Here is a 23,592-nt window from a genome sequence, read left to right as displayed (position 1 = left end):
TTACAAGCAGGAGAGTCTCACATCTGCTAAAGGATAAACTATTTCTTGTTTTTCAGAGGAAATTAGATGGTTTTTGAATAAGTCTTGAAGTATTCACTCTTCATTCTTTTTCAGTCATATTTAAAATATTTTTAGAAAAGATACTGCACAAAGATTTACAGGTTTAATAGACTGTAAAATAAGGTGACCAGGGACACGTCAAGTATCTGAGTGCTCAGCGAGCAACGTGATCGCTCAGCTACTGACAGCTAAATAAACGTTGTTCGGCGAGCGCTGCTCACTTGCTCCCTCAGCGAACATGAACCTTGCTCGCCACAGGTTTATTGCACATAATATATAGTTTTGTGTTTCGATCTCATGAGATGGCGGCTAATGAAGAAGTGTTTTGTGATTAACAGCTTGAAATATGGCAAAATTAGTGTAATTACAGAGGAAGTTCAAGTAAGAAAAGGTAATATAGATTTAAACTTTTTGTAATTGTATTAAAATGAAACTGTTGCATGCACTGTAGTTTTTGCAAAGTCGTGCAAGTGTGTGAAAACAAAAATTTCGATTAACGTTGGGTGAAAAATATTTGATTTTGTTCTCATTCATTAGTACCCATCATTGTTTTGAGAAACAATAATTTTTATAATATTAGTTTTGCAACACGCAATCACAGACGATGGCACTGATGTTTTGATCAATGAGCAGTGAGCAACCACCAAGTAAATGATCTCCCTGCTCAACGAGCGAAAATCATCCTCAGCAAGCATCGCTCAGATACTTGACACGTCCCAGATGTCTCATATTAGCCAGAACAGGGCACCAAAATGTCTCTTTTTGTGGCAATGACTTATTGAAATAAAATTACTGCAACAATATACCTTCTCTACTATTACTATAAACAATGACATTGTTGGCTAGAAATTATTTCACATTTCAATGTCAATGATGTGTCATATTCGAATTTTCTTAAAATATTGGATTTTCTTCTATGTTTACCTGCAACTAATGCCCCCACTGAACGAGTGTTTTCGTACATGAATGGTTTGTGGACAAGTGACAAGAACGTTCTTCAGTACAATTTTTGAAAGCTATGTTGATTAATAAGGGGTACTTGAATGATGCACTGAACAAGATCCATTCATCACCAAATATCAATGAATGACTTCTAATTCGAATGGACTGCTTGGTTGGAGTGCAGTGCATTTCACCATATTATGTAGGTTATTTACACATTATTTATTTAATTAATTTTCAAATATATGTATTTATGACATAGCAATTTTTATATTAAAATATGTACTTTTGTCCATTTTGTTACGCTTTAAATATCTTACTGTACCTTACTGTATTATGGAACTTTGAATGAGGTGCAGAAATAATAAGCTACACTGAATGTGCCTTCAAGCAGAAAAATCAACCACTGGCTTTAATTATGTCAAGGAAGATACATTTTCTTATTTGCATTTTTTTGTGAGTGTCTTGATATTTTTTTTTCTTTAGGCATTGGCTCATTGAAAATACATTGTATTAAAAATATATTTATAACATGTGTCTTTGCTTGTCTACGTGTTCATTTTCTTTGTATATCCTGGTAAGATTAATATATATATATAATATATATTACAGACTGTGGTGCCCCATCTCTGGGACTCTGCATGCCCAGACAAGGAATGAAGCAATTAATTAGAAGAGTCCGTGGGGAGTCCCTCGTATCAAAAAGAGTGATGGTGTTGATTGGGACAGAGGATTTTAAAATGGTGAGCAATTCAACATTTTTTTTTTTTTATTGTAGACGTTTTGCTGAATACATATCAGATGAGATGATAAGATTGGAAATATTCTAATAATTGATCGTCCTGTGGACTACAACACTAACTGTCTATGAATAAAGGCCGAAACACATGGAACTGGATTTCCTGTAGGAATGCACTAGTTGGCGCTGAACTGGCTACCTGGGTGGAAATAATGGCCACCTGGCTGACTGCTTGACTGGTTTCGAGGAATAGGCCATGTTCTAATTGCAACTGCCTTTCCTCGACTGGATTCTGTGGAACAGCCAATCAGAGCGAAGTTTGGCCATGTGAATATAATCTCTGAGTTTGCGAAAGGAAAGTTTTTTGCCTATGGTTTCTGAGTATTGGTTGATTTTGTTTGTTTCTCGATAAAAGAAATAGTAACAGAGATGATGTGCATTCGCGTTCAGTTCATTAATATTTAGGTATTTAAGCAAAGCGATGAGATTTATATGGGACAAATATAATTAGCAAAGGTAAAAAAAAAAAAGGTAAAGTGCTCCCCTGTGCTTAGCACCATGCCATGAAGGCGTATAGGGGGTGTGGGAGTAACGCCCCACACTTTCTTGATCCGGTCGTGAGTGTGGATGATGTGATCAGCATCATGCCGCTGACCGCCTTTACCCCCCAGGGTTTCCCCCAGGTACCCATGTTATTCGACGCTGGGTGGGCACCGGGGCCCGCTTCCATCGTTAGAAAAGTTCCCGGATTTGAACCGGCCGGGGATGGAACCCGGGACCTTTAGCATGGTAGTCAGACGCGTTACCGACTGAGCCACGGCTGATATTATTAGCTGATAATGAAAACCCTTATTATTATAAGTATATTAAATGTTTGATATATTTAGTTGAACATTTTTTTTCTTTTTATGAATGAATCCTGCAAATCTCATTTATGAATATGCATACCCAAGTTTTGTTCAGCATGCATTGATTGCCATATTTTGTTTCAAGCCAATTTCGAGTCCAAACTTTTCTTATTTTAATTATTAATAACAGCAGTAAATCTCCTACAACGTTCTTGAAATCTCTCGTCCCTCTTTTTAGATTGTCTGCTCTGTGCAATATCTTATGGGAACAAAAGTATACTGACAAGTACAGAAACAAGTATTGTGTGAGGCAAAAACTAGCAGATAGGTAGCCAGTCCAGCGCCAACTAGGACATTCCTACTGGATATGTAAAATTTGAAAGCATACTTCTCCATTTTTTTTACTATCCTTGACGAAAAAATCCTTTCATATTCACTTTTCAATATTTCCTAAGGACTCTCTCTCTCTTCCTGGCTACAGAGATCGTTGCAGTGAGAAGCCCCACAACTGCGTCAAAGTCTCTACCATCTGTGGGGGCCTCTTTTCTTTTGAGTTGGAGAGGGATGCAAGGCTGCTTGCACTGTACAGCCTTGCATCGGAGAACCAACTGTTCTGGTGCAACCTCTTCCCTTGAAAGTAGGCTTGTTTATTTTGGTTTTCGAATTCATCCAACCTAGACCAATCCACGAATGTTTAATTAAAATGTCTTCACAGCGTAAATTTCACCATTAAGGACTTCTGAATACTACCCAAGCAAAGAGGAAACAGCTGAAGTATATATGATAATAGCCTGTATGTGTACTTATTACAATGAAGTGCATTGTTGATAACCTTAAATTTAAAAGAAAAATCATTTTAAAAAATCTCAACAGATGGCATTCAATTCAATTTTCCTTTATTAAAGGGCGAAGTTCAGCCTGCGGCTGTTCTACCAGCATGCTATATTCGCATGCTAAAATATATTCCTTGGATTCAAATTTCTTGACAGTATAATTCGAATTGTCAACAATGTAATCGAAAATTTCTACCGAACTATAAAGAAAACTATAAAAGAATCGATATTTTTTTTTATTTACAAAACTGTTATAAAAATGTGATAACTCCTAAGAATGCGAGTACGAATATTTATCATTTGCATTTAAGAAAACACAGGAACGTAGTGTAATTGAACGAGTCTATCGTACATAGGCAAAGAGCTTTACAAGCTCTCACCCCAATTTTATGAGAGCCTGGACTTTGGCAGTGCAATGCTCGTCCTTCCAGGAGTAATCACTGTCCCCTGTGATCACCCCAAAATTAATTTAAACATAATTGTGCAGAGAAGACATTTTCTTAAGTTTTACTGTTTATCAAATATGTGTGAACTGTTGACACTGCTGTTAAGTCTGTGCTCCCACAATAATAATTTACAAAGAAGTAGAAGATTTTTGTCTTGAGTCACGTAGTTCATCAGGGAGGCTTGCATCTATGGTTCACTAAAATTCAATGTTAAAGCTGTTGAGTAGACAATGGTATGGGACCCAAGCTTTATAGTGTCAGGAGTTTCTAGGCATTTACTTTTCCCATGTAATTCTAATGTGATGTGAATGCAACGAAGCATGGCAACAGTTGTTTTTTTTTTTAAAGTGGACAAAACATTGTCCAAGTCCTGCATTAATATATGTATAATTCATATTGTTTTGCCAAAACTACTTTACATTCTACTCAGTACCTCTACGAATATCATAAATAAATACATAGAGTGAAAATTAGCAGTACTTGGATGCAAATGTCACAAAACAGTACTGTTCTTGCATTGATTGAATTCATAATATTAACCCATTAGTGCCCGGAATATTTTTTTTTCAGATATCTGTTTTATACTTGAATATAAGGCTATTGAGGGTCAGATATTATGCTTAACTTCAGTTTCGATATGATATCTTTACTTGTTAAAGAGAGGAGGGGGGCCCACAAATGTGGGCACTGGGCACTAATGGGTGGGGTGTTTACTTGCCCACAAATGTGGGCACTGGGCACTAATGGATCTCCTGATATTTATTATGATAGAGCAATTATAATAAGTCACTCTTCTACAAGAGCTTTAAAGTAATTTATAATGCAAAGGTTCTAAATTTATGAAAGTACAGTTGGCCTGTTCAACATTTTATGCACTGAAGTATACTAGAATTTACATAATATCTCCTTGTATATATAATGGTAGATTTTTTCCTTAGTAAATTACTCCCAAAATATTTCGTCTACATGAGCTTCAAATAAATTTATAATGCAAATTTCTGGATTTAGAAAAGTATCTCTTCGATTTTTCAAAAGTTTATTTGTAACTGTGAAACATTTCAAAACATTTGATGTGACATCCCACGTTGCATTTTCTGCACTTTTTCCAAGTATTCTTCTTGCACTCTCCACATCGTATTTGTGTTTTGTTGGTTTCTAAGATGTGAAGAGCACCATCCAGTCGAATATTATCGTCAACTCGTATCTTCCCAGTTCTGGATACTCGTGACTGCCTTGGACGCTCTTGTGTGTACCTAGACAAATAATTCTGAACTACAAAGCGGGTGAATGCGAGAAGATCTATACCCTGCTGGTTTCCAATGGGTGTTTTTAATCTGTACAGCTGCCAAGCATTATTCATTGTAACATTTAAAAAATAAGCAATGAGCAGCCAGTACCATTTTCGGTTGCGAATTGTGATGCGGTAAGTAGATATGTTCTGATCCATTTGGTCTATTCCACCCATGTAAGTGTTCTACCTCGCAATGCAAGCTGGCTGATCTATAAGAATGTGCTTCTTTTCTGATCGACACCATATTTTACTTTTCCCCAATGGATGCACACCACAGCTCGTCGATGCTACAGTTACAACGTTGTTGCCATTGTATTGCACCAAAGTTATTGCAGATTTTGTGCCCGTGACCTGGTTATATGAACCACGGATTTCCTTCTTGAACACTTTGGAATTAATGAGAGGCGCCTTTTCAACTCGATTTACTCGATTGTACCAACTGCATCATGCCCTTTTTGAAGTAAGGAGTCAAACAATCTGAGGGACGTAAAGAAATTGTCCATGTACAGGCAATATGTAGTTTCAGGTGGCATTTTGTTGACCAGTTTCGTAACAACAGAACCACCTACTCCAAGTTCAGGAATAGTATTACCTGTTGAGGCCCCCTGGTATGGTTCCACCTCGAAGCTGATTACCAGATAAATGTGTGATATCAAAATCTTCTTCAGAAGCGCTATCCTCATCGCTGGCCAATGCATTTTCAGGTGGTTGAATATACACATCCGCATGAAGTACGCCATCCTCTTCAAGAAGAGCTGTGATTTCTTCAACATTTAGCCTGGAAAGAAAAATAAATGCTTGTTATTTATCTGATACCATTAGATATAAACAAAATTTCATTCAACTTGAAAAGAACGAACGGCAAGGAGGCATTAAATGACAGTATTTTCAAGCCTACCTTTTATGCCCTTCCATTTAGAAAAAATCCGATGGCTATATAACAAAACATATACAAAGGAAATCCATTTCCGCAATGAAGAAAACTCATAAACTTCAATCGTTTTGGTATATAATTTACAAATGCGATGTAGTAAATATTCTATGTTCCTTTTGCAACCAATGTTTTTTGTGTAAACTACAATTCATGTGAAATATAGGTCTACGGCTCAATGTTAAAAAAAAATAGCTACGAAAACTGCAGTAGAAGTTCACCCACCCTCTTGTGCCCAGTGCCAACAAAAGTGGGCAGTAAAAATTAAACCCTTACTGTTACTATGCTATGAAGTTCAAAGAACCTTTTACTTTATAATAATAAACATAGATCATAGTAGTTTAAAATGACCCTAACAAATAATAGGTAGACCTGTTTAAAAACAATGAGAAAATAACTTACCTTCTGGAACTCGCCATGCTCGTAGACTTATCAACTGCAACGTACTTCAACAATAGCTCGCGCCAAAACGAATGCAACGTTCAATTTGATAACGCTACTGCAGATCACTGTTGCCAACTCGTAACTGATAATACCAATAATTTCACGATGAATTTTTATTTACATAGTTTGTGGGCATGATCAATAACTGCCAACAGGCGCCAACAAATGTGGGCACTGGGCACTAATGGGTTAATGTGTATTTTTTGTCAGACCCTGACTAACTATAAACGCAAATGAATCATGTTCCAATACTACTTATACCTTTAAAAATACATATGTAACTGCATTACTATTTCAGTTAAGTAACTCTGCTACTTTTTAAGAAGTCCGTATTACATAGACCCTGTTGAATGTCTCAAGAAAACTTGATATATATCCTGAGCATAAATTCCATGCATGCTAACTTCATGAAACTGAAATATTATTATGCAGCTTGACATTTATATTTTTTGACAGACTAAACGACGACTAGCTATGCATCGCATCCTCTTTTAATAACACCATTAAGCCTTGTTTCCATGATATAAAAAACTCAATATGCTGACCAAGGCAGAAATTTATTTTATTATAAAACATAAACTAAACGTAACGTTTCAAACTTCTAGCAAGGTCTTCTTCAGACTCTGCACCAAGTACAAATGTAACAAGGTACAAAACAGGATGATATATATACACAAAAATTACTCTCCTCCAGACTATTAGAAAGAACATTCTAGCAGGTGGCTTTCCCTTGTCAACTGTACTTTCACCTGAAAGGCTAATATTTTCTTTCATCTAGAATGTGGTTGGACTTTTTATCTCACGCTCTTTTTGCTTCATTCTTCTTCCTTCTTCTCTCCTTTTTCTCTCTTGTACTTTCCACTCTTTCTAACACCTTCGTCCATTCTTTGTTTATCTTTATTCCCCATATTCCAGTTCATTGTCTCTTCTTCACCTTTCTTCTCTATTTCCTTGGCCTCCTTCCATTTTCTCACTAGTATTCTCTTCTCCCTTCCTATCTGCTTAGCCTCATCTCACTCTATGTCATGTCCTGTTTCTGTCGTGTGTTTAAATATCGCATTTCTCCCTCTTAAATCGTACATCATCCCTATGTTGTTTCAACCTGTCTTTCAGCCTCTTTTTCGTTTCTCCTATGTACACACTCTGACATTCTTTATATTTCACTTTGTAAATAATCCCTTCCTCTTCCTCTTCTCTGTTTTCCTTTTTCTTGTTTGCCTTCTTCGCTATTCTTAAGATGCTTCTCCCTCCCTTCCTGTAAGTTTTAATGCCCGCTTTCCTAAGCACTTATCATATCTTTTCTGTGGTCTTCCCCATACTCCTTATTGCAAACCTCCTCTCTTTTTATTTCTCTTCCACTTCTCCCCTGCGACTTTTCTTCCTTCTTCTGTTTATGTCCAGTCTATCCTCCTTCTCAGCCATTCTTTTCCAGCTGTTTCCATAGGCTATTTATTTTGCCTTCTTTTTCACATTCTTTCGTGTATATTTTCTTGATTCTGTCCTTCATATACTTTATAAAATTTATTTTTGTCACCTCACTTACATCACTTCTTTTGTGGCAGAATACGCCTGCTGCACACTTCTTCTGATGCCAAGCAGTTTCAATTTCTTGTCCTCTCTTCCTTTTCATCAATATATCTAGGTAGCTTATCTTGTCTTCTTCTTCTATTTCGAGTTCCAATAATATCCCTCTTTCTTCATCTTGTATTTCTTTGGCAAATATGTCAAGCTGCCTCTTCGTTCCCTTCCATATGCCAAAACAATCGTCCACATATCTGCAAAACAGAATTATTTTGTCACCTCCTTTTTCTATCACTTTCTTTTCCCATTCATTCATAACCAATTCAGCCAATGCTGGGCTTAGGCTAGAACCTATATTTAGTCCTTCACTCATTAACATTATTTTATCTCCCATTATACTGTAACCGTTATTCCAAATGGTTTCCAGTGCCTTCACTACCCTTTCACTATCCCGTTCTCCTATAATTTCTTGTCCCATTCTCTTTTTAACAATGTCCAAAACGTGTCCCCTCTTGATGCTCGTGAACATACTTTTCACTTCTAAGCTAAACATTGTCTTCATCTCATTTAACTTAAGTCACTTTATGAGGTCCACTACTTGTTCACTGTTCTTAACAGCTCTGCTTTCTTGCTGTGTTACTAACACTTCAATAACTTTCTTTAATTTATTTTCCAAGGGTTCCACCAAAATATTGTTTCTGCAGTCCATTACTGGTCTCAACTTTATCTCCTCTTTGTGTATCTTTGGAAAGCCCTTCAATCTTGGCAGTCTTCCTGTCTCCTTTATGCACTTCTTGAATGCTCTTCTCCTACAGTCTTTTATGACCCTTTCTCTTATAGTTTGTTCTTCTTCTGTTCCACAAATCTCCTTATATCTGTTCTCTTTTAGGTCTTCATACTTCCTCTCCTACCATTCTCTTTCCATCACCACAATTGCTCCTCCTCTATCTGCCTGCTCCATCACCACATTACTTCTTATCTTGATTTTCTTCATCCCTTCCCTTTCTTTTTGACTCAAATTGTGTACTTTTCTTTGTTTTTCCATTCCTTTCTTCAGTATGGCTGCTGTTCTTCTTCTAATCTTGTCTCTTTCTGGTTCTTCTTTTATATAGAGCACTTCTTCTTCAGTGTCATATATAACATATATATATATAACAAAGGGATGATGTACAACTTAAGAGAGAGAGATAAATGCGATATTTAAACACACGAGAGAAACAGGACATTACATAGAGTGGGATGAGGCTAAGCAGATAGGAAGGGAGAAGAGAATACTAGTGAGAAAATGGAAGGAGGCCAAGGAAATATAGAAGAAATGTCAAGAAAACACAATGAACTGGAATGGGGAACTGAAGATAAACAAAGAATGGAAAAAGGCGTTAGAAAGAGTGGAAAGGACAAGAGCAAAAGAGGAGAGAAGAAGGAAGAAGAATGAAGGAAAAAGAGCGTGAGATGAAGAGTCCAACCACATTCCAGATGAAAGTAAATATTTATCCTTTCAGGTGAAAGTACAGTTGACAAGGGAAAGCCACCTGCTAGAATGTTCCAGAACAACTTTCTAATAGTCTGGAGGGGAGTAATTTTCATGTATATATATCGTCCTGTTTTGTACCTTGTTACATTTGTACTTGGTGCAGAGTCTGAAGAAGACCTTGCTAGAAGGTAGAAACATTACGTTTAGTTTATGTTTTATAATAAAATAAATTTCTGCCTTGGTCAGCATATTGAGATTTTCCTCTTTTAAGTAACTTTAAACTTATACTATTCGTTTCTGCATAATAATCAGCTGTATCCAGTGAAAATACTTTTGGGTCTAGATCAGTGATTCTCAAACTCTTTTCATATTGCATCATTTAGTCGTAACTAAACGTCTAAGGTTTTCTACGAATCATGGGTTTTGGGGAATTCTGCATAGCCTGACACAGTGTCTTGATGTCTGGTTGTACAATTAAAATTTTGAAGCGGATATTCAGCTCCAAATTTAGTATATTATAGATTTCGAACAATTTCAAAACATATGAAACAAGGGTAAGAGTGTTAGTGACAAAATCAGCTTTATTTTCATGTTCAGTGTTAAAGCTATGAAGTCTGCTCTACACACCTGAAGCAAGAAGCATATATGGTTTTGTTCAAGCTCACCACAAATGTATAGAATCCATTGATGTATGTAAAAGAGAAAATTAATCTATTGATGTAGTCTGTCGATATTTCAGGTTTTTGTGCAACAAAATGCGCTTGAATAAAAAAAGATGACATTAGAATCCGGGCTCTAATTTGGACTTATGAGTCATTGGTATTGTATGCTACGTGCTAGGTATTAATCAGATTATTGAAGCAAATTACTTGATATGTCTGGTTAATTATCCTTATAGTATCTAATTAAACACTATTTTTACCTGGATTTATTTTAAATTAAACCTGTACTTATCTTTTTTCATCAACATCGAGTAAGCTCTACTTACCATAGCAACTGAAAACAATTGATTAGTGATTGTTAAACTATTCAGCATTGTATTTATGAAACACAGTTGTTTTTATAAATAGGCAGGGATAGAGTCCCTGGATGTATGACTTCGACGTCATATACGAGTACTCGCGATCCATTTTCCTTGTGGAGAACTCAGATTTACATCTGTGGATTTATCTACCTACAAAATTGTGGTGTCTACAAACAGCTGATTCTAGTACTTCGAAAAATAATTCATGTAAGTTTATTTATTGTCTTCGCAAATTTAAATCATCATTTCCTCATGAATTATAGGTAAATTTGTGCATTTCTATGTAATACAAAACCAGGATGGCTAATCACCGGGAATTGTGCATGAAATATTGGCTCTGGGAATTATGCATGAATTCTGTGTGAATTTTTCTCCGTAGATGTGAAAAATTGCAACTTTTATTAATCCAAACTTCATTGAATTTTTACATATTTCTGAGGCAAGTTTTTCACCGTTTAACTTTTATTTTTATCAAGGATAGAAAATAAATCTGGGTGGAAATGAAACAAAATTCTCTCTTTCCGTTTACTTTGTTATTGTCCTTTGCAGAACGATCTGTCTGACAGACGGAAGATTATTGCAAGATAAGATTAGGTAAATTTAAGTTTGAAATTCTTATGGACTTAACAATCTTTCCTATATCCTGTAACATTTGTGACTGGTGCTTGTAAATGTATTTTGAGTCTGAGTATTTGAAATTGCAAATGTAAACTCCGCACGTTAAATTAAATATTTTAAATGTACACTAGCGGCAGAAAGTTTAGACTCAACTGTAAAAATTTGTAATTCACTGAAAGTAAAGTTTAACATGTGACAACAGGTGACACTACTGTGTGGAATTTCACTATTGATATTTATAGAATGTTTTTAAAGCTGTTTTGATATGTCTTGGAAATTTTAATCTATTTATCGAATTATGTTTATGTAATATCAGTGTACAGTCCTCTTCTATAAACTTTTTCCTCTGTTATCGGTATGCTCTTAACAAGTTCTCACTGTCTTTTAATACATTCTCGCTATGTTAATCTTCAACATTGCAATGATATTACTGATTTTGAGTGGTTGCATCAGCCTACTGACAAGTTATTGTGGGGTCAGTGGTACTTATACCAGAAGTGACTGTGTAATTTTAACCTATAGTACCTACAGTACCTGCTATTGTCGTGCTATTTGTATTTGAACCTTGTGAAGTATTAGTACCCAATTGGACGTAAAGGCGGGAACAAGTTCGCATTTACCAGCAACTATGAGGAAAAAGGCTAATATAAGCCAAGAAATTAGGGCCAAGGCATGTGCATATAAGAAAATTGGATGGTCAAACCGACAAATAGCAAAGCAATTAAACATTTCTGAATGCAGTGTCCATAGAGCAGTTATACGAAGAGAGGAAACTGGCAGTCATGAGGATTGGCCACGCTGTGGGCATCGAAGGAAGATGTCTATCGTCGAGGACAACCACATTGTGATCCTCAGTAAGCATGACAGAAGGTGTTCGGCAGTGGACATATATGCAGAAATAAATAAAACAAGAGAGCAACCAGTGTCTGTTACAACAGTGAAAAGTCGTCTGCGTGTGGCTGGATTATTTGGTCGAGTAGCAGTTCGTAAACCATTGTTGAAAGCCGTACACAAGCTGGAGTAGACCATCGAACAATGGAAACAAGTACTTTGGACGGATGAATCAAAATATGAAAAAATTGGTTCTAACCGCCACCAATACATTCGTCGCCACCCTGAAGAAAGAGTTTTGGAAGCTTGTATTTTCCAACATTGAAACACGGTATGGGGATGTTTTGGTAAGAATATGGTTGTGATTTAGTGAAAGTGCAAGGAACACTGGAACAGAAACAGTATCATCGTATTCTTTCACGCAATGCTGTACCATCCGGGACAAGATTAATTGGTCGAGGATTTGTTCTACAACAGGAGAATGATCCTAAACACACATCAAAATTGTGTAAGCAATATGTCGCAGGAAAGGAAGACGAAGGAGCATTGCAGTCAATTATTTGGCTTCCCAATCACCTGATTTGTCACCATTTGAGCTATTGTGGGAGGAATTTGACGGGAAGCGAAAGCAAGGACCCCAAGCTCTGTGGAGGAGCTGTGGCAGTGTCTACTGGAAGCCTGGGAGACATTAGAAAAACTCACAGCAAGAATGCCACGCATATGTAAAGCTGTAATGAAATCAAGGGGAGGAGACATTGACGAACAGGCAGTGTGATGAAAATGCATTTTGATGCCTTTTTTTTAACATTTTTAACTTTTTGTGAAAAATTGGTGTCTTCCGTATGGTGTTGTATATAGGTTGGTGTGTAACATACCCATACAAGTTTAAATATATGCACTATGATGGTTGGTTTCAACTAATAGCATTTTATTTTCATTTAAACAATAAATTTCATAGGTGAGTCTAAACTCGCTGCCGCTAGTGTATATACCATTTAATTTAATTTTATAATATTGAATATGTAATACATAAGAATACATCTGCTTGTACCCTTCAATTTTTTTTAAAATTTAGCCTCGATAACCGGGAATTGTACTTGAATATTATCATGTCCCTAGAGTGACCACCCTGTCATCATCATCATCGGTGCTTTTTTTTTCTGGGAAGGAAGGTTTCGGTACTCTTCAAGTTTGTTTGTTATTGATTGATTGATTTGGTGTTTTAGGTCCACTTTATGCACAGTATGGCTAATCGGGACTGGACCTACAGTTTAAAGTGGAATCCGAACCACTATGTGCCTCCACCGGGTATCGGACCTGGGACCCCTTGATTACAAGGCAAGGATGCTACCACTGCGCCATCGGAGAGGCCTTGTTTGTTATTGTGTTCATGTTAGAAACTACTATAAATGGTGTGCTATGTTCATAAATGATCATGTATTAATTTAGACACACACACACACACACACACACACACACATACATTTCTTCCATTAAAATGAAATATTTCTAGTTTTATTCTCGCCTGCAAAAAAGATACCAGTATGACATACCACTGAATACAGCCAGAATAAAAAGCACCGATTGTTGTTGTTATTATTGCATCCAAAGTAAATATACAAATACAAGATCTATCACGTCTCTCATTTGAGAACATTAGATTCTCTTAAACGAATAGCACGTACCAAATATATTATTATTTCCTAAATTTCCAGCTCCCCCATTCGACAGGATATAAAATATTATCTGTGGAATAGTGCTCCTCAGCAAAGATAAACAAACATATGCAGTAGCATATGCAGGATTTCATGAAAGGAAGGGAGGGTTGTTATTTCTAAAATTGTTAAGCCAAATTCATATTACCAGTGTTTTATTATACAGGGTGAGTCATAAGTCTCCATACAAATGGTGAAAACAGTGACTAATGTTTATTTTCTTTGTACAAATGGGATTATATTATGCTACAGTTAAAGGATATGTTCCACATGTCTCCCTTCCATGTCCAAACACAATGCTAGGCGCTCTAAAAAATTGTGGCGAACACGTGACAATGTTTCTCCTGTGACTTGATTGCAAGCTTGTGTGATTCTCCTTTTAAGATGGTCAACATTACGGATTTGCTTCTGGTACACAATCGATTTCAGGTGTCCCCAAAGGTAAAAATCCACGGTGTCATGGGTTATCTGCTTTCTGTGGGTTGCATTAAATGTAAGTGCTACATGATGGGTGGTACCATTCCCAGCCAACAGAATGATGTCAATCCGTTCTTCCTTCGTTAGTGGCATCTCTTTTTTATTGGTTCACCTGCCTGAAAAGGAAAAATAAACATTAGTCACCGTTTTCACCATCTGTATGGAGACTTATGACTCACCCTGTAGTTTACTTACTACACTACTACTACTGCTTCTTCTTTTTCTTCTTTTCTTCTTGCACTGCTGCTGCTATTATTATTACTAAGTAGTAGAGATCTACGTAAATATACTTATGAAAGCAATAGAATGAAATTACTTTCTAGTCATTCGATTTTTAACTAATTCCAGGAGGATGTCAACTTTATTATGAAATAACTGTCTGGTCAACTGTTATTTGTATATGATATATACAAATTTGTATATGTATATGAATTACCATAATTAGTTTACTCTGGAAAATTTTGCTTTTTGGCCTGGAAAAGTCGGGGAATTTTGTTTTTATGGAACTGTAGACACCCTGTACAGGCTAATAGGGAGTGGAACTACATTTTAAAGTGTGATCTGATCCACTGTGTGCCTCCACTGGGTATCAAACCTGGGACCCAGCAATTACAAGGTACAACATTGCCACTGTGCCTTCAGGGATGGTCATCATCATTTGGAAAATGTATACCCTTTAAATATTATAAACTTAATGATGGTTAAAACAAAGGTTCTCTATTGACTTTCTTACAAAGCTAACCACTTGAGGGGTCCTCTACACCATGGGGCCCATATTGCTGCCATAGGTTGTTCTGTATCAAAAGGACTTGTACCAGGTGGTCATAATTGAAATTCCTCTACTCGGAGCCCTCTGGAGCCTGTTCAAAGCATTGGATTGTAGTGAAACTTCATATAGAGGTTGTGGAAACCATGGGGAAGCAAATGCTGACGAAAAAAGAAAGGTTCAAATTTTCACCACAAGGTGGAAATTTGGTGCTGAAATCTAGACAGTAGACAACATCCCGGGAAACGCTTTATGTGACCATTGATCATGCTGCCTTATGCTTTCAAAGAGTACCTTGACAGTGCACATTTGAACACTGCTGTAATGAGATAAACACAAAATAAAGTTTTGCATGTCCGACTTCTGGTGGTTATTTTTGCAGTGCCACATTTCCATCTGATGGTGAAAATTTGAAGTATTTTTTTCGTCAGCAATTGCTTCCCTTGTGTTCTCCATATCCTCTATACCAAGTTTCACTGCAATGTATTGCTTTGAAAGGGCTCTAGGGGGGCCTGAACAGGAGAGATTTAATTTTAAATGCCACATTCCACCTGGTGGTGAAAATTTGAACTACAGTATTTTTTTAAAATCATTCACATCCACATAGTCTACACAGCCTCTATACCAAATTTCACCTCAACCCTTGCTTTGTACGAGGTCCGGAGGACTCTGAGTAGACCATGTAGCGGGGATGGCCAAATCTGGATAAAATTTTATCCAGATATTGGATAATCTGAATGTCAAATATCCAAATTATCTGGATATCCAATATTTGGATATATCTTATTTGGATTATCTGGATAATCGATATTCATATTATCCGGATATCTGTTATTTTAATTATCTGAATTATCCGAGTATTCGGATTATTCAAATTATCCAAGTATTAGAATTATCCAAAATGTCTGCATATCCGAATGTGTGCATTATCCACACAGTTTTATTGTTTATTCATTTTACGGCCTATCCACATAATCTTTTATCTGTAATTTTTGCATTTCACTTGTGCAACGTGCCTTGTGTGCACTGCTTAAATGAGTATACCAAGGCTACAGTATCTTCAGGGTAATGGGTTCTTTGTTTGAGAATGCAAATAAGAAAGTGTTATAGCCAAAGGATATGATGAAAATGCAAGTCTATATTCTGAGAATCTTCACAGTTACAGAGATTATACGATATATGTACATGAATATTTATTTGCAAGAGATTATATTGTCCTTCTTCTTCTTTCTTCTACATTAAACGAATAGGCTTCTTCTTCATTCTTCTACTAGTGTAGCTCTCTTCTTTAGTAAAAGAATAGGCTTCTTCTTCTTTCTTCTACTAACGTAAATTTCTTCTTTGGTTAAAAGAATAGGCTTCTTCTTCTTTCTTCTATTTCTTCAGTCTTTTATTTACAACAAATCGTTTCTTGGCCTTCTTCTCTTTTTTTCTTATGACATCAATTTCTTTTATGAATAGATGATTGACTTCTTCTTCTTTCTTCTATTTATCATCTATTTCTTCTATCTTCTATTTGCAGCAAATCAATCTATTTCTTTTTCTTCTATTTATAGCGATTATATATTTTTCCTATCTCTTCTTTGACAGCAATCGTATACTTCTTGAAAGCTCAAATACCTTTGCACGTTTCCCTCTTTTCTAAAGCCTGAACACAAGCTCGAAAATATTTCAAGGGCGACAAATGTGGATATAGCGCTACCTCCTATTCCAAACCAAACCAAAAGGGACAGCCCAAGATCGCTAATGAAAAGTGCTACCTGTGACCCAGTGCATCTAAAGAGAAGTGCAACCGTAAGTGCTTTGGGGCATCTAATTTGAATATAGCGCCACCAGGGACAAAACAACTAAAACATGGCGATATTCTCCTCGCCAGAGGTAAACAGAATCAAATCCGATCTCAAGGATCGGAGGAGGACCCATTTCTGAACTCGTCACTTAGCTTATTAACTCTACTGAATGTTCCATATATGGATATATCCTTAATTATCATAATTTCCTATTTACATTATGTTATTTATTCCTTATATAGATTTTTATAATCTGCATTTACTTATTTGCCATTTGCTTTGATACATATAATCATCCTTCTGCTATTCTAATTTCAACAATCAGCTTTCTTTCCCATTCTTTTGCGCACTGCCATCTGTCGTCGCTTCCATGAAATATTCCATCTCGCATTAGTGATTGTGTTTGGCCGACTAGGCACGTGACACTGTATGGATTTTATATAAATCCTTCATCAAATTGTTCTATCCAGACGTATCTGAATTATCCGGATATAAGAATTTTCTGGATATTTGCATTATCTGGATAACTGAATTATCTTGATATTCAGACATCCGGATTATCCATTGCATTCAAAATGGATATCAGATAATTTGAAATGTGGATATCTGTATATTGTATCCATCCCTAGTATATAGAGTTCACTAATAACCATGGTTTCGAATATTCATGGTAGGTCTAGGAACCTATTACCTGCAGATACAAGGGGTGCATATTATTTGTGCCTATAAATGCACTTAGTTCTAATATCACTTTCCATTATTTTCATTATAGTTCAATATTGTCTATTTTTCAATTTAAATTCTTTAATCGTTTGAATAATTTTATATTTTTCATTTGAAGGGGAACAACTGTTCTAGCCTGAAAAGAAAAATGAAAAGACTATTGGAGATTTTGCAAGAAAAGGCTGAATTAATTACTATCCTCACGTTACCTCCTGTGCCTAGAGTTGAACGTCACAGGAAAGGAGACCACTGGGCAAGGCTGGAGTCGCATAACAAATTTCTAAAGTCACTGGACAATGGTAAGAAATTCATTTATGAATTTTATGTACCTGTGTGTATGTATATCTAGTAGGATTGGACAGATTAATCGTTACTTTATCGTATCTGCCGATATAGCCATATCAGTGTGTTGGTAAAATTACCGATTATTTGACCAATCCAATGTATCTATAAATATCTCATAATTTAGTGCAAAATTCTACTATTTTGTTATAATTTTTATGGATAGCCTTCATGCCCTATTCTTTAAGAAGGTAAAGGTCTAAATACGGATCTATTGCATTGCAGTCACCTGGAAATGCATTTTTATTTAGGAAGTCAATTAACCATTCAAGTTCTTCAAGATCATTTGGAATTTTATATCGGATCAGTATAATATCAGTTATCGCTATCAGTAAAGTTTATATCGGTACATATTGGCCCATCCCTAATATCTATTTTCTGATTTATTTTTTTTAAATATTTTATTGTAAAATCCATACAGACTTTTATTTAAAATAGTATTTGAATTACACATAAGGGTTCCAGCAAGAATACTGCCATATCGCAACAATGTCAAATCCAAGAATACTAACTACATCTTACTTTGAAATTAAAGCATTTTCTTTTTGGAATATTCCTAGCTCCTGTGCTCTTTTTCTTCGTATATTTAATTAACAATTAGAATTCGAAAATTTAAATTATATATTATCTACCTTAAATGTATGGCTGAAACTTGGACACCATAGACGTGGATGTTTCTTTATGAGTGTTCCCTTCACTACTAAAAGAGCAATGCGTCTTCTCGGTCTTCTGTACAGATTCACTGAAATCCAAAACCAATCATCCATGAGCATATTTTACAAATCTGTTATCTCCCCCATTCTTGAATACTGCTCTCCTATCTGGAGCATGGCTTCAAAAACAAATCTTTCCCGGATTGATTCTGTCGTCAACCTCACCATTGCTCGCCACAGAATACCTTCTCTGAGGCACCTTCACAAAACAGATATTATGTCTGTTTTCAATATCCAACCACCACACACTCGTCGCAAATTAGCAGACGTGAAATTTTTGCACAAAATCATGAATGGTAAAATTAAATGCAAATTTCTGCTGAACAAATGTCATCTACGCGTCTCCACACGGCAAACCTGCAACGTTAAGCTCTTTCACAATCCCACCAGAAAGGCTCTCCCTTCTACAGCGGTCTCTTTTCTACAGGCTTCCTCACTCATCTAACAACCTGCTTCCAAATGTGGACATAGCAGAAGGATGATGAATGTATAATTTTGACTTGTTTTCTGTGCCATCTTGTACTCTATTTTGTTGTTGTTGTTGTTATTATTATTATCAAAATCCAGGTTGCCTGTGGAGAAAGTGCACGACAATGTCAGCAAGACTTGCATGAAGCCTGTAGCAACAATACCTAGCCGTATCTGATGGTTGCATAATGGGTAAGTGCATTTCTTTTAAGAGGTTGCGATGCGTCCATGAGAACAACCCCAACATGAGGAAAATTGCTTCATGCTGGGTTCCCGATATTGTCACCAATGTGCAACCATCAGGTAAGGCTATTTATTGTTGCTTCAGGCTTCATGCAAGTTTTGATTACATTCTTGTGCATTTTTTGCCGTGATCAAACCTGGAATTTGATCCACAATCACTGTTCTACCTTTGTAAACATGTTTTAGAGCAGTACAGAAAATGGTGTTCATTTCAACCTCCTACATACACAACAGCACTCGCTGCACCAACCACTTTTGACACCACACATCAGCATGGCTCCAAACTGACATTGCTCACTGCCTGGTAGCACATGTACGGTGTTATTACCTTTTCCTGACAGTGTTGCCACTACTTTATTTACAACCCACATATACCCGTACTGGAATTTGATAAAATTGAATATTTGTAAATCTAACATTATGTTGATTTGTGGTTAAGATTTGTTCTCCTTGTTTCTCAAGAAATACATTCTTGTATTGGTATAGTTTTGTAAAAATATTAAATAAAGTAATGTGGCCATTCCCCATCCAGGATGAAGTCTGAAACCTTAATTTTTACATAATTAAAGCAAGTCTAAATCTCTTGTGAAAGTACAGCTTTACATTTCATATTAACCAGCCTTATGGTAGGGGTTTTTCATTGAATAAAAATATATATTTTCTTAATTTCCAACTATATCTAAGTAGGGGACGTTTAAATAAATGTTATGGAAAAGGGAGAAAAAAAGGTCAAGAAAAAGAAAATAATTTTGGATTTGTTATTTTGGTAGACACCCTGCAAAAGAAACATTCCCCTTCTGTAATATATTTAGTTAGTTTATTCCTGGTCAGAGAAGTTCATTTTTGTTCCTCAAATATTTACAACAGAATTAATCAATTTTCTGTGAATTGCATAACTCACAGGATAATTCAGACTTCAGAAAGTGTGGTGTCGGTAAATTAACTATAAAATTTGCTTTGAAGAGTTTATTTGACATTTTTCTGTTCATTTTCGTGACAAAACATGGAAAATGCACCTCACACTTTTCAAAACCCGAAAAATAATTTCAGATTTTGTGTTTTCATCAAAAACTAAATTTGCATGCCTCTAGTGTAGAGTATACAGAATGATCAAAAATTTAAGTAACTAAATTTAATACAGTTATTTATAATCCCCATACACATATACACTAAATGTATGTGTGTTTATTTCTTTCATAGGCAGAACTAAAACTCTTCATTCTAATCATGATCACCGAGAACATAATCTTCCAAAAATGAATCATGGGATGATTTTTATGTAAAGTTGTTTTTATTGGACACAATTCATTTTCTCAGTGACTGGAAGTTTTCCACTGTGTACAATGTTATTTACTCTTATTTATCAATAGAGCCCAGATTTGTATGTATCCTTTCTAGATAACGGGTGTCCCACTAGCTTTCGAACCTGAAAAAAATGTTATAATTCCGAACAAACCTACATAGGAAAATGAAATTCACAATACACGTACCTTGTTTCATGCTGAACACGAGGCAGTGTTGAACATAAACACACGAGTCAAAACAAAGATGGTAGGTGGCACCAGGGGAAGTGGTGCGTGTGGGTTAGTGTGATGCGCGAGTCCCTGCATCGCGAGGATGAATCGGTACACCGTACCAGAACGCGTGTTCATTGTAAAGAAATATTGGATATAGGGATCGTATCAGACCATTCAACGTAAATTTGGATGCCGTAAAGGACCATTGAAGGTGGGAGTTCGGTGTGCAATTTCCCGACACGTATCATTGGACCCATCTTCTTTGAAGATACAGTAAACACACAAGTTTACTTACACATCTTCAGTGCATTTGTGAATCAGCTGGATGATGAATAACTGCGTCGCGGTTATTTCCAACAAGACGGAGCGACATGCCATACTTACAACGTGTCCATAGCAGAAATTGAGTCTTTTTTGGTGACAGAATCATCTCCAAAGGATTGTGGCCGCCAAGATCCCCAGATTTGAAACCTCCGGATTTCTTTTTATGGGGTTTCCTTAAAGGTTGTGTCTACAGAAACAAACCACGATCACTGCAAGAGTTGCAGAACAACATCAGGAATGCGATTCACGAGATGACAACGAAAACTCTACATCGGAGTTTTCACAATACAGAACGCCGTGTACAAACATGTCTGGACGTCCAGGGAAGACACTTGCAGCACCTGCTGTGACGATTATGTATTCAGCGTGAAACAAGGTACGTGTATTGTAAATTTCATTTTCCTATGTAAGTTTGTTCGGAAATTATAATGTTTTTTTTTTTTCGGGTTCGAAAGCTAGTGGGACACCCTGTATATACCTTGAACAGGAAAATGTCAAGGAATTATATAACTGACATGATTTTCCATAAGTTTTGTTACATATTTTTACCTATTTGCCAGGATATTTTACAAGTGCTAATTTACTTTACATGAAACAACATATTTTGGCAATTTTTTCCTATCTTGAACCTTTTCCCTGAAACATGATAAAGAAAATTTGTAGCTCATGTGACGTTAAATTTTATAATCATTGAGATACATAGTGCTTACGGTCACCTAAAATTGACTGCCAAGTCGTCGAAAGACAGGCTGATGGCAAAAATAGAAAGAAAAGAGGAAAAAGGGAACTGTTATATTAATTAAAGATTCCCTCCCGTTCTGGTTACATATTTTCGTTTTGCTTTTAGGTTTTGGCAAAGCACCTAGAAACTTGCCATTGGTGGAAGATTGATTGATTTAGTTTATTTTACTTTGCGTTTTGTGCCTCTTGGCTAATTTGCGAAGATGGGGATGAGTCATGAAATTATGAAATTGATGAATGGACATTCACAAACAATCAAGCCCGAGTGGGGTTCGAACCCAGGCCCGCCATTGGTGGAAGAGAAAGCTGCTATGTTGAACATGTTCAAATGAAATAGATATCATGAAATTGCGTGGATGCTCTATTATTATTAATATTACATATTTAGCTACAAATCCTTTTGATAATACATATTTAGGTACATATTTTATCAATTATTGTTACATATTTATGTACATATTTTGTACTTTGATATTACATAAATTTTCCAGAGGATAGACAAACACAACATCTCCATCTTACGCAGGATCCAAACCTGTGGCCCCTAACATTGTAGCATCTGTCCTGACCATTCCACCTCAAAGTGCATTGACATTTTTCATGCAATGTTGCTTGTGCTTTTCTGATTGAACCAATAGGCAGAATTTTCTGGAATGTAACGAGTATCCAGTGGTTATGGACATGGTGCATGCAGAGCCGTCATTTTATAATATCTTGCTTTCATTTGTACCAGTTTGATTGAATCATATATGTTATTGCCACTAGTGGTCAACAAAATCTTTCACATTATGACATAAGAACGAAACCTCTGTGATCTTGCACCCTTTCAGGCAGTGCATTTTGAATTCCGCTGCAGAGAGAGGAACTGGTAGACACTTTGTGAAGATGTCTGTGCAACCACAATATGGAGAAGGCTCAGTATATTTTACATTGTTTTCGAGTTTCTGAACTTCACTGATCATTCACATAATTCTGTGTAGTTCCTAGGGTCTTCACAATGACATAGTGGTAATGTCGTCACCTTGTAATCAAGGGGTCCTGGGTTCAATACCCAATGGAGGCACATAGTGATTCAGATCCCACTCTAAACTGTAAGTCCAGTCCTGATTAGCCTTTCTGTGCCTTAAGTAGACTTTTTTTTTTTTTGGTCCTCCCCGATGGCACCGTGGTAGCATCTTCATCTTGTAATCAAGGAGTACCGGGTTCAATTCCCGGTGGAGGCACATAGTGGTTTGGATCCCACTTTAAACTGTAGGTCCAGTCCCGATTAGCCTTACTGTGCATAAAGTGGACTTAAAACACCAACTTAACTCAACTTAAACTATAAGTCCACTCCCAATTAGCTTTACTGTGCATAAAGTGGACTTAAAACATCAACTCAAACCTTAAGTAGACTTAAACCCAAAAAAACTCTATTTAGTTCCTGAAATTTCTGTTCCATACAATGTGAAAAGGCGATTAGTAGTGAATAATAATATTTTAATTAATTTTATGCGAGAGACTCATTTATTTTACTAGTTGTTCTATTGCATGACAACCGATCAAACTGGTAAACGGAGACAAGATCATATTTTCTATGCAGCGAGTTTATCAAGAAGTATTTGTGTGGTCTTATGTCCCAATGCCTCACTGAGTGGTTGGTTAGAGCACCGGATTTGTAATAAAATCACAGGTCTGTCGAAGGTGAAAAAAATTTGTTCACCTGAAGCCGAGAGATGAGGTGCTCTCTCGAAACATGGTGTTAGAATAAGTATAGTTTAAAGCACTGGAC

General features: G+C 36.3%; 1 protein-coding gene across 2 annotated transcripts in view; it reads left to right on the top strand.

Annotated features, from left to right (window-relative positions):
• The window catches only part of LOC145994255 (uncharacterized), a 56,492-nt gene that overhangs the window by 10,706 nt on the left and 22,194 nt on the right, over positions 1–23,592 (top strand). Inside the window, exons 1-3 of one of the 2 annotated variants that reach the window (XM_083130358.1) lie at positions 150–1,204; positions 1,615–1,745; positions 17,592–17,772. In XM_083130358.1, the coding sequence (XP_082986484.1) occupies positions 1,147–1,204; positions 1,615–1,745; positions 17,592–17,772 (370 nt within the window). In that variant the 5' untranslated portion in view covers positions 150–1,146. Of the gene's footprint in view, positions 1–149; positions 1,205–1,614; positions 1,746–17,591; positions 17,773–23,592 lie in introns of those variants that run through there. The other variant, XM_083130357.1, reaches the window with a different exon arrangement.

Source organism: Lepisma saccharinum, chromosome 10 (assembly GCF_977018435.1).
Source record: "Lepisma saccharinum chromosome 10, izLepSacc3.1, whole genome shotgun sequence".
Lineage (NCBI taxonomy): Eukaryota > Metazoa > Arthropoda > Insecta > Zygentoma > Lepismatidae > Lepisma > Lepisma saccharinum.
The sequence above is the reverse complement of the archived record's forward strand: the minus strand, read 5'-3'. Positions and strand labels throughout refer to the sequence as shown.